General features: G+C 40.7%; 2 protein-coding genes across 3 annotated transcripts in view; both read left to right on the top strand.

Moving 5' to 3' along the window:
* LOC117935027 (E3 ubiquitin-protein ligase TRIM39-like) overlaps positions 1 to 4175 on the top strand; it is an 11307-nt gene extending 7132 nt beyond the window's left edge. Inside the window, exons 6-8 of the mRNA XM_034857141.1 lie at positions 1170 to 1317; positions 2258 to 2284; positions 3629 to 4175. Coding sequence (XP_034713032.1) covers positions 1170 to 1317; positions 2258 to 2284; positions 3629 to 4167 — 714 coding nt within the window. The 3' untranslated portion in view covers positions 4168 to 4175. The remainder of the gene's footprint in view (positions 1 to 1169; positions 1318 to 2257; positions 2285 to 3628) is intronic.
* Positions 4176 to 5869: 1694 nt separating this feature from the next.
* Positions 5870 to 11967, top strand: LOC117935013 (nuclear factor 7, ovary-like). Of its 2 annotated transcripts, none has more exons than XM_034857102.1 (7): positions 5870 to 5948; positions 7036 to 7982; positions 8923 to 9018; positions 9111 to 9341; positions 10324 to 10471; positions 10584 to 10610; positions 10699 to 11967. In XM_034857102.1, the coding sequence occupies exons 2-7, from the start codon at positions 7038 to 7040 to the stop codon at positions 11250 to 11252; spliced, it is 2001 nt and encodes a 666-aa protein (XP_034712993.1). In that variant the 5' UTR covers positions 5870 to 5948; positions 7036 to 7037; the 3' UTR covers positions 11253 to 11967. The 2 variants fall into 2 exon arrangements, with proteins under 2 accessions (XP_034712993.1, XP_034712992.1); XM_034857101.1 differs by having other exon boundaries at positions 5887 to 5948; positions 6968 to 7982.
* Positions 11968 to 12029: the final 62 nt, after the last annotated feature.

Below are 12029 nucleotides of genomic sequence, written 5' to 3'. Positions count from 1 at the left end.
ACACACACACACACTTGCAACTTTTACTTGAGTTTTTTTACAGTGTGATATTAGTAATTTTTTAATACTTCTTCCACCACAGGCTGTGATCAAAGAACCCCTTTCACACAACGCATATACAGTATGAATATACAGTATATATAATGAATATTTGTAAATTTAAATTTCAAAATAATCCATTGTTAAGCTTGTCAGACAGTACCAGAGACACATTTGCACCATGCTCCATTGATGTACCACTGTTCTCCAGCTTTTGTTGTAGCTCTTCCTTTTCTCTTTGATTACTAATCGATGATCAATATTAGAAATCAAGACCCCATTCCAACTGCATTATAAAAAATGCATGCCTGCATATTAAACATTGCTTCATTAGTCATTTTTCCAGTGTGTAGCCTACATACACAACACACAATTAATATGCATTTAGGGCACAGCGAGGTATCTAATTAGTTGAAATCCTTAAGACGTGGAAGTGCAAGCTGCTGCTGATCATCCACTCTCACAGTAATGCAAATATGAAAGACATCCACCTTCCAACAATTTTTAACAATGTTAGCCACCAGGCTGGAACAATATATGTTCTTGAAAATATCTCTCTTTTTTTTCTATAACCATTTTTCATCCAAATAATGACCACACAGCCAATTATCCAGTGGACCTCCAGCTGTTGTTGCTAGGAGATGTGTATGACAACATCAAAAGCCTCTTCAAACAGCGCCAGCTGTTATGGAAGTTTCCCCATGTGCATTTGCCCTGGACTGTTTATGTAGATAAAATGTTGATTTTTCTGTCATGAAAGACGTCTTTGAAGTAGGAATTTTTCCAGATAGTGTGAGAGGAAACGAAGACATACAGCCACACATACCCAAACGCTGTGTTGAGTGTATACAGACATACACAATCCCTGTTCTGTATCTGTAACTCTTCTGACATACAGTACACTGTCTCGCTCCTTTACTTAGCTGTACAGAGATACATCTGAACACTGTCCGATTGTTTACCCCATAAAGCTGTAGAACTCATAAGACAGCTATGAGTACAGAGAATGAGAATGTATTCCAACTTGTTTGGAGATTCCCATCTGTGCCATCTTAAGTGTGATATTCCGCCTGAGGGATAATTAAATTTGTATTTAATATTGCACAACATTGCTCTTTGGTTTCCTGTAGAACCTGTCGACGCTTGCGACCCCACCCGAGCCCGCCGATTGGTCTGCGGTCAGCATCAACACCGACCTGTACCTGGGAACCATCCGATCCTCCGTCAGCAGCCTCATGGACAAGTTCCAGGAGGAGCTCAAGAGACTGTACGGGAAAGGTGAGGGCAGAGTTTCTCACTCTGTAATGATAAAACACCGTCATTTTCTAAAGTTGTGTCACTGTGTCAGAAAAATTAAAAAATGAAAATCCTTTGTCTGAAAGGACAATGGGCAGGATCCATGACAAACTGACAGGCCTGGACAAAATAACAGAAACGCCTAATTTAAGCAATACCACAAAGCTACTGCTGTAAAAATTCAAATTAGAAATTGTGTTTAGTAAAAAGTACACTATCTAATCATAACAAGCTTCTTGCTATTGTACTGGATTGCATTGTAACATGTTCCTGTTATTTTGTCCATCCCTTGTACAACAAAATGTCACACAGTATAGATTTTATACTAGACTCATTTTACTCAGGAAATAAACAAATGCTCTAATTTGTAATTTGTGCAAAGATTAGTAATGATTTGGAAATCAAAAGTCTTCCAAATGCTCAAAGTGATGTACAGTATAATGCCTACTAAAATAAGAATAAGTAAACTGCAGGGAACTAAAATACTTAAAAAGAACTAACAACAACATTTCAACAATTTTTATTTGGGGCTTTCTGCCTGTGCATAGTAACAATACTCTCTGTTCAAAATCCAAAACAGGATTATGTAGGTCACTGTGCAAGCACTTTGAAATAGAAAAGTACTCATCAGTGCAACAGCCCCCTCTACCACACATACAACACGGTCGGACGGATGGAGATAGTGTTGATGCCACACTTCACCCACTTGGAGTTTGGAGTGACAGCAGCACATGTCCAACATTTCCAGCTCTGGATTAGATCTACACGTGCCATCTGCTTTGACTTTGAGTCTTTAGCTGGAGAAGTACTTGCTGACTTGCTTTTCTCTCTCTCTCTCTCTCTCTCTCTCTCTCTCTCTCTCTCTCTCTCTCTCTCTCTCTCTCTCTCTCTCTCTCTCTCTCTCTCTCTCTCTCTCTCTCAGAGCTCCGGAAGGTGCAGAACTATTCGAGTGAGTACAACATTAAATTATCATCATATCATAGTTTCCACTCATGCGTTGTCTGGGGCGGGGGGGGGTAATGGATCTTCTTTAAAAAGAGTTTATTTAAAAAAAAAAAAAAAAAGGTTTTGACAATCTCGAGCAGTGTGACCAAACTGTCATATGATCAGTTCTTCAAATTGTCCACACGATGGCGCCACTTCTTCACAGCACAGACAAGCTCAATCTAGTATGTAACAGTTGACGTTAGAGTGTGTAAATTCCAGGGATGCAGAATTCAGAAAATGTCACGATTCAATTCAATATCAATTTTTAGGCTCACGGTTTGAGTCAAAATCGATTTTGAATTAAAAAATGGTTCAGAGTATAAACATGTAGTTACTTTTTCCATGTGATAGTATAAATGTCATAAAAAAAAAATCAAAACATTACAAATTAAAAAAGATTTTTTTTTAATCAATTTTGAATCGGTAGAGCTTGAATCAATTCATAAATGAATATCAATTTTTTTTGCACACCCCTAATAAATCCACCGATTTTACTTTATTGTTTACATTTACTCAATCACTGTACTTAAGTGCTATTTTGAGATGTGTACTTTACTTTAGTATTTTCAATTTATGCTACTTTACATTTCTCCAGTATAAATATATATAATATATTATATTATATATAAATGTATTTTACCGCTATTGTTAATTGGATAGATTTACACATAACATATGATCACTTTATTAAATAAAATGGATTATTATTATTTAAGATGATTAAGATCCTGCACTTTCACACAGCTGTGAAGTTGGAGTCAAAGCTAGGATTACGTGAGGTTGCCAAACTCCATCTATAGAAAAACAAATCAAGTTTTACCTTGTACCCGTTGATTATTATGTTATATCTTGTTGTACAACATTATAATTTGTGTGCACAAGGTTAAAACATCCTTTGGGACTGTAGAGGCCCCTTTTACACTCTGAAAGGGACCATTTTTCTATTTTAATCTTTTTATGTATAGCACTTTGAATGGCCCTGTTGCTGAAATATGCTGTACAAATAAAGCTGCCTTGTCTTGTCATACATTAATATGTTTACTTTTCATATTTACCTTTTTAATGACACTACTATGCTTGTATTTTTTACATTTTGATATACCTAAGTAAGAATCTAAGAATGTCTTCCACCACCGCAACTTTGTTTTGGCAAAAAATCAGTGACACACTCCTCAGGACAGCATCAGTTTGGGCCAAATCATAAAAGAAAGAGTGTGGAAATCAACCCAGTATTCTCATAGTAGAAATCATCATGTATGTCATTGTATAATGAGCGTCTTATACTGCTTTTGTCTGTCCTTTGCAGGTGAGGTGATTTTGGACGCTTCCACAGCCCAGAGGAACCTGGTGGTGTCCGATGACGGAGGCCAGGTGAGATATGAAGAGCGAAAGAACGCCCACGCTGACGGTCCCAAACGCTTCAGCCCCGCCCTCTTTGTCCTGGGCTTAGAGTGTCTCAACACTGGGCGACACTACTGGGAGGTGGACACGGGGCGCAAGACGGCCTGGACGCTCGGCGTGGCCAACGCCTCAGCCCGCCGCAAGGGAGAGATCAAGCTGAGTCCTGAGGGTGGGTACTGGTGCCTGTGGCTCAAGAGCGGTGAGGTGAAAGCTTTGGCAAAGTCCCGCCTTCCTCTACTGCTCCCGTCCCCGCCCACTAAGGTGGGAATCTTCCTGGATTTTGAAGGAGGCCAGGTTTCTTTCTATGATGTAAAGGCGCGTCTGCATCTCTACACCTTCAGGGATACCTTTAAAGAGAGTCTATACCCAATTTTCAGCCCGTGTCTGGCCCATGAGGGGAAGAACTCCTCTCCTCTCGTTATAACCCCTGTCAAACACACCTGAGTCCGACAGCCAATCAGAAGCCTGAAGAGTTAGCCGGCATTCAACGTGTACAACATGTTTAGGTGAAAAAAAGTTCAGTGCTAGGCACAGATACGTTTAATTTTCATTTTGAGCGGATACTTTTCTCCTTTTGTATTGGTCTTTTTTTTTCTCCTCAATGGGCCAAATTTACAAAATATTTACTTTTTCTGCGATGCACTTTACCTCAAACCACTTTCAAACTAATTAAATAAAGCAAGTAATTTTGCACATCAAAACTACCCACCACAACACTTTCTCATCATACGGGCACGTTATTGCATTAGCTCAAGTAAAACCCGCTGAAAAAGGTTGCTGACCCACAGATGGACTGTTTCAAATCAATACAATGTAAGTGCTGTGTTACCAGTGTGTGTTTACATCAGAGGAAAGAAAATGTGACAGGGATGATACTTCGTTGACTGTCACATTGGAGTAAAATTAAATGCATTTGCAATTTTCTTACTACTCAAAGTAGCCAAAAGTTCCTTCTTACTACACATCACAAGTTGTATATAAAGTAAATGGTTATACTTTACTTGAAGGTATCTACATTTATGACACTGTCATGAATGTGTCATAAAACAACAACATTATTTTCTTTTTGTAACTTTTTTCAGTTTTGTCATGACAAGTTACTGTTAGGAAGGATTCATGTGTCATGACAGTTGTAACAGTCATGTCACTGTTACGTAGAAAACTTCAAGTAAAGTGTAACCAAGCAAATAGATCGCTTGGTGCAAAAATGTGGAAAGGACTAGTGAGGATTATAAAGGCCAGCTTTGACTTGTGAAACTTAATTTTGCAGTCCTAGTTTACATGTTAAGGAGAGAGTTGAGTTTGTACTTCTGACACTTGCCTTACTGTGTACGTCTTTGTTATAAGGCTTATGTAACTTCACATGAGTAAATGAGTAAATAAATAGTAGATGGATGTAAATGTACTGTCTAGAGGCTTGCTTGGGAGACCAAATTAGTTTTTTGTGAATACTATAGAAATATAACATTGTTTGCCAAGGGTATATTTTAAAACTCTATTAATCCAAGACCATGAAACTATGTTCTGTATTTTCATAGCAAATGTATGCATTTGTACCTTCTATCTTAAAACTTTAAATAAAGATGATCAGTCACGAACAAATCCAGAATGTTTTCGATGTACGTGTGAAAGATTTGTCTTCTAGCTTGTTGTTAGCGTCAAAAGGGTTTAGCTCCCGAACAAGTTCTGGACAGGCCGCTGGAGCTTAAAAAGATTTGATTGTCCTCCTCAAAGCTGCACTTGTCAACTATTAACAATGGATCAAATAACTGTATACAATGTGAAAGTGATAAGCTCAGAAGAGAAGTATCAATCAACTCTGCAGTTCCCCCTTACTGTTTTGGCTTTTTAATCTGCAACTTTATCTGTTTTAATTGACTGTTGTTGCTTTCATCAGCGTTGTTTCCAGCTATTCTACGGGAAAAAAACTCTTAAAATGAGCTTTTTGAAACTGCAACTTTTTGTTGTGTTGTTGCCTAAACAGCTCGTACTCTCCAGACAGTTAAAACTATTCCTCCTGGAGCTCTGGGCCATGGCCAGGGGGTATTCATTTTTATCCTGGGTAAAACGAGAGGGCGGGAGGGGGGTATATTTTGGGTCATAGGTGTGTGTGTGTGTGTGTGTGTGTGTGTGTGTGTGTGTGTGTGTGTGTGTTGGAGGTTGCAGTGGTTACAGACTGTCTCATGTATCAGTGTACAGCGGAGCCCCGAGGCAGCTGCTCTCTGGTGAGTGTCCCCATATCTCTGCTTTTTTGTCTCTCCTCTCCTGCCTTTCCATTTCTACACCGTGACATTGGCTGCTCTGTACACAGTAGGTGTCTCAGGGGAGTGTTGTTTGCTTTGTTTGAGTCATATTTGTGGCTTAAGAGCTGTGGCCCGCAGTTAAGTACTATTTCTGTTGCAGTCAGTTTAGTACAAATTCAACATTCTAGCTACAATTGTTTTTTTTTTCAAACATTTTTTTCCACTTCACAATAATCCAGATTATTGTTCTGAGCAGGGAAGCACTGCAAGATAGGCCACTGGGTACTGGCTCTAGCAATATTTTTGGAGATATGTTAATCCTGCCTGCTGTGAATGGCTCGGGCTGAAGCAGAGAGCTGCTTGTGCTAAAAGTCAAACTCACTTTCACTTCAGCCTCACAGACACGCTGCTTTAGAACTGATTAAACAAGCATGGTATATTTAGCCTGCAGTTCAGGTCAAGATGCAAATGTCAATCTAGAAAGGTTCATTGTACGTTGTAGCAGCCAGTACTGTCAGCAGACATTAGCTTAATCACAAATACATTGGCTGAGGCGTGGCTGTTGGCTGATGGAGTACAAATATTTGCAGTAAATGCCATAAATATGTTTGGCTGTCACTTTAAAACAGTGTTGCCATTCCAAAGTTTGTCCACCAGAGAGCACTGAACTGTAAAGAAATTTAAACTGTGTAAATCAGTTTTTTTAAATTCTAAAACATCGATACAGATCAATCTCAAAAATCTTTTTGTCAGTCAGGCTCAAGACCCATAAACAAGAATAAAACGTGAACAATAAGCAATACTCCCTCAAAGACTCACAATGTAAAGAACAAGTGACTTAATCCTTGGGTATACAGCCTGAAATTGACTGAACTTTTCAAATATTTGTCATAAACCTGTAATGCTGAATGAGTCCTGTCATGCTTTGCTTAGTACATTTGCATGAAAATGACCCGAAAATAAAGTTGCGCCATCTAACACTAGCGCCCTGAATATCACAGCAGGTTCTATTCCCCGTTCAGAGCCTGGTTTCGTGCTCTGAAAATGACCCTGCCTCTCCGCCGTGCAGGAATGGCCTCTGCTGGGAACCTTTCTGAAGAGCAGGTGCACTGCTCCATCTGTCTGGACGTCTTCACTAACCCTGTGTCCATCCCCTGCGGACACAACTTCTGCCAGGGCTGCATCCTGGGATACTGGAAAACCAGCCCTTTGTACCAGTGTCCGATGTGTAAGAAGTCCTTCACCAAAAGGCCCGATATTAGCATCAACACCGTCCTGAGGGAAATTGCCGAGCAGTTCAAGGAGATCAGAGTAAGAAGTGTGGAGGAAAACGCGAGCAAAGAAGACGAGAGAGAAAAGAAGTGGATGATGGAAAGAGGGAAAAGGGAGGATGAGGAGAGACTTCTGGAGAAAGGTCAGAAGCAGCAGCTTCTGGAGGAGCTGAAGCAGAAGCAAGAGGAGGAGAGGAGAAAGAAAGAGAAGCCAGGAGAGAAAAAGTCTCTACTAGAGGAGCTACCGCCGCTGATCCCCCATGTATCGGCACCCAGAACCTCTCCTCCATCATCACCCCAGGCCACAGCTCAGGGGCCACCACCACCTCCTCTGCCCCAAACATCACCCCCACCTTCCCCTCCAATCCCTGCTTCTCCATCTCCTCAGACCTCCGCTCTGCCTCCTTCCTCTTCCCTTGCGACGCCCTCCTCTTCCTTCCCTACTTGGCAGGAAGTCCTCTGTGATGTCTGCCTGGGGGACGGCAGGCCAAAAGCGATTAAATCCTGCCTCGTGTGCCTCACTTCCTATTGCGAGGAGCACCTGACGTCTCATTCCGCCAGGTTCACCAAGCACAAGCTGATAGAACCCGTTGCCAACATGGAGGACCGGATGTGTCCCAAGCACGAGAGGCTCCTGGAGCTGTTCTGCAAGAGGGATCAGACCTGTGTGTGTGTGCTCTGCACGGAGACGGACCACAGGGCGCACTACACCGTCCCTGTGGAGAGAGAATGGACGGAAAAAAAGGTGAGACGGACCAACAACAAAAAATTAAAACGTTTTTTAGTTAGGGAAATGTATGCAGACATTTCAATCCCAATGAAGGTTCCTCACAGTCTCTTAACAGGTATCGATGATGCACTCAAAGTGCTTTTTATTACACAGGTTTTAAGTTTAAATAAAACTCAAAACAAACTGAAATGCATGACAATTGTCTTCTTACTGACACTATTTTTTATGGTTGTCATGCTTCTTGTCTTCATTGTTTGGCCTTCTAGCCACACGTAACTGGTGTTTTTTCCACCCAAAGTGAAGCTTTTTGAACACATGCTGCAGTTATGCATTGCAATTTGGGAAGAAAAAATGCTGAACGGTGCTGTGTGGTAGACATTTTAAGAAACCACAATGTTCCAGTCATGTGATAATTGTGCCATCAGTGTTGTCAATGATAGATCTTAGGGGGAGACATAACAGGGAAATAGTTTAATTAATACTGTAGACATGAAATGTCCCCAATTTAGACATTGAGACTGTTGGGTTTCTGTCCATAACATCACAAAGTACGGTCTAGACCTGCTCTTTTATGAAAAGCGCTGTAAGATTGTATTCAAAGTTTTTTGAAATTGCATTGTTTAACCATTCAAATAAGGCATAAAAAATGGCAACTTTTGCTGAACTTTGGAGAAATCTATAGGTGCAAAGAGACAAAGTGTAATAAAATAAACTCAACATAAATGTGTATTTAAGGTGTTTTTTTCCCACTAGTCAAAAGGAAGACATGTTATGGAAGCAAAATAGCCCCAAACCTGGAAATTTCCTGTAGTGTAACTCTGCTTCCTTCAACACATTCTTGGTTTTAATCCAAGCTCGATGGACCATGCCATGTGTTTTTGCATCTAAAACCATGACAGATATGGTTTTATTGTGCCTGTCAGCAGCCTTGTTTGTGTCAAATCCTGTTGTGCAGGCACAGCTGAAGAAGACAGAAATAGACGTCCAGCAGATGATCCAGGACAGAGTGACGAAGGTGGAGGAGATCAAACACTCTGTGGAACAAAACAAAGTGAGTGTTCCTGACGCATTCTAATTCTAATACCAACAGTAAATGCATTGACACAGAGAGAATTAATCAACGTATGTTTTGTTTGGATTCAGGCCAGTGCTCAGAGGGAGGTGGAGAAGAGCATGCAGGTCGTCTCGGAGCTGATGCGCTCCATCCAGGAGAGTCAGGCAGAGCTGGTTTCGGTCATAGAGGAGAAGCAGAGGCAGACGGAGAGCTGGGCCCAAGGCCTCATCACTGCACTAGAGCAGGAAATCGCTGAGCTGAAGAGGAGGAATACAGACTTGGAGAACGTGGCTCGGACTGACCACATTCACTTCTTAAAGGCGAGAGAGCATTTTGCTTACAAGAGCGAAGTTGGGGATAACTGTCAAGTTAAATAAAAAAGAAAAAGGTGTAGATCTCAATATCAGATTCCAATCCATTCATGACTGAGATGTTTGGCATCTCTATCTCAGGGTAGTCTACATCCAAAACGTTCCACTTCGGGGATTGCTCTCTTGCTTCAGGAAAGTCCACCGGATGTCCCTCTTTTTGGCGGGATATTCATTACCTTCCGTTTTTTTTTGTGTTGGAATTTTAAACTCTGGTGGTTTTATGAGGACTGTGGTTAACTGCTCCTTAGATCTCTTCAGGGTAAATTCAGACAGCTAGCTAGACTATTTGTCCAATCTGAGTTTTCTGTTGCACGACTAAAACAACTTGTTGAAAGTACACATGTTCCACCCGGACAAGTTCTTTCTGGAGGCTATTTTGCAGCGGCACCGTTGCTTTGTCCGGCGCTTAGCACCGCCCAGTACGATTGTAAATGGTTTAAAGATTTAAAGAATGCCAATAAACCAGAGCACATATTTCTCCCATTTAAAATGCTGTGTGGACAAAGAGGGTCTGGCTATGCAAGACTAATTCCAGGGTACCACTTTTAAAATGTCCAGGTTCCATTGTAGCTTTCCATTGCAGAGAGGAGAGTAGCTCCATCTCCGATGTGTTACTGATGGATTTAACCATGGTCAAATAAGTTTTTCCTCGGCTTTTCTTCCATCATCTCCTTTGTGCTCTAACAACAGTATCCTCTTCTGAACTGTAATGCAATCCAATATTAATGAAAATAGACTGTAGGCTGCCAATCATTTTAGAAAAACAATCTCACAATATTTGTTGAAAAAGTAGATAAATATGGTTGAAAAAGGACTCGCTCTAAAAAAAAAATGCTAACTGAGTTTTAATTTTTTTTTGCTATTTTTCATTTAAATTGTGGATATGCTGTTGTGTTAATTGAGCTATGTCTTGTGCTTCATCTCCCTGTAGAGCTTCCCAGCCCTTAGTACTCCTCCCTGTGTCAAAGACTGGTCCGAGACCAGTGTTCCCACTGACATGTGTGTAGGCATGATCAGGAGATCTGTTTCCAAACTGAAGGCAACGTTGAATGAAATTATCGGCAGACTGGCTGAAAGTGGTGGGCTTTCCTTTAACATTTCAACATATGTTTTCAACATATTTTCAGGCCATCGCCACAATAAGCTGGACACAGTTTGTTTAAAAATTATTTTGTCATTTTTTGTTTACAGAGATCAACAAGATTATTAAATACACAGGTAATTATTTTTTTGTTGCATTACATTCATGCGGTACATCAAAATTCTCCAACGAAATAAATCCTTCTTTATGTCTCATGTTCTATAGTGGACGTCACTCTGGACCCTGACTCAGCCAACCCGTGGTTGCAGCTTTCCCAGGACCGACATCAGGTGAGACACCTGGGTGCATGGCAGGACCTTCCAGACAACCCCGATCGCTTCGACACAGTGGTCATCGTCCTGGGTCGCAATGGCTTCACCTCGGGGAGACACTACTGGGAGGTCCAGGTTGGGGACAAGGATGACTGGTACATGGGTGTGGCCAGGTCTTCTGTCAACAGAAAGGGCAGGATCTCTATAAGCACAACCCAGGGCTACTGGGCTCTGGCCATGAAGAAAGGCCAGGGGTACCGGGTGTCAACATCCCCGCCTATAGCGCTCCCTCTGGACCCCAAGCCCAAGCAAGTGGGTGTGTACGTGGACTACGAAGAGGGGCAAGTGTCCTTTTATGATGTAAAGGCTCGGACCCATATTTACACATTCAAAGATACGTTCATGGAGAAGATCTTGCCCTTTTTCTACCTGTACTGCTGCGACAAAGCCTCTGATACCATCTCGATTTGTGCTGTAGATGAGAAAAGTCTGATCAAGCAAAACTAAGGACAAGTATGACAATAAAAACAATCCTTATTAAACTGAAAACTGCATTTTATGGTAGCTAAACTTTCCTTATTTATTTATTTTTTGTATATTTATTACACGTATAGTGGCGCTCAACAAATATAATAGTGTACACCTTACATATTCATATCAGCTGATGAAAGATCCACAAAGCCTTAAAGGGATAGTTTGGCAAATAAGCATATTTGCTTTCTCGCAGAGTGTTAGATAAGTTTTATTTCGCTCTTATGTCTGTGATAAATATAAAGCTAGATCTAGAAAGCGCTTAGCCTAGCTTAGCATTGCACCTCTAAACTAACAAATAAAAGTTTGACGTTTTGGGAAAATACGCTTTTAAGCTTTTTTACAAAGACATTATGCTTATTTAATTTCTTGCCAAGGGTTCAGTAAGAAGATTTGATCCTCTGTTATGTCTGTATGGTAAATATAGCCTACAGCTAAAGCCAACCGCCAATTAACTTAGCATTTTGACTGGAAACCGAGAGTAACCTCTTTCCTCTGTCCAAAAACAACAACATTCACATAACCGCACCATTAAAGCTCACTAATTAACACTTCATATCCCATTGATTTAATGGGTTGAGGTTGATTTCATGATTGCATGTTTAAGTTTTATGTAAGTGTGATTGATATTGTGAAGATTGTGTGCTGAAGAGTGATCATGATTTACAACAATAAACATTCTTAATTCTCACCCTTTTTGGCTTCATGAACTTTTGGAAATGCTTCAAGTTTCATTTCTGTCAAATGATGTCA

This window comes from Etheostoma cragini, chromosome 19 (genome assembly GCF_013103735.1).
Source record: "Etheostoma cragini isolate CJK2018 chromosome 19, CSU_Ecrag_1.0, whole genome shotgun sequence".
Lineage (NCBI taxonomy): Eukaryota > Metazoa > Chordata > Actinopteri > Perciformes > Percidae > Etheostoma > Etheostoma cragini.
This window is presented reverse-complemented; position numbering and strand designations above follow the sequence as displayed.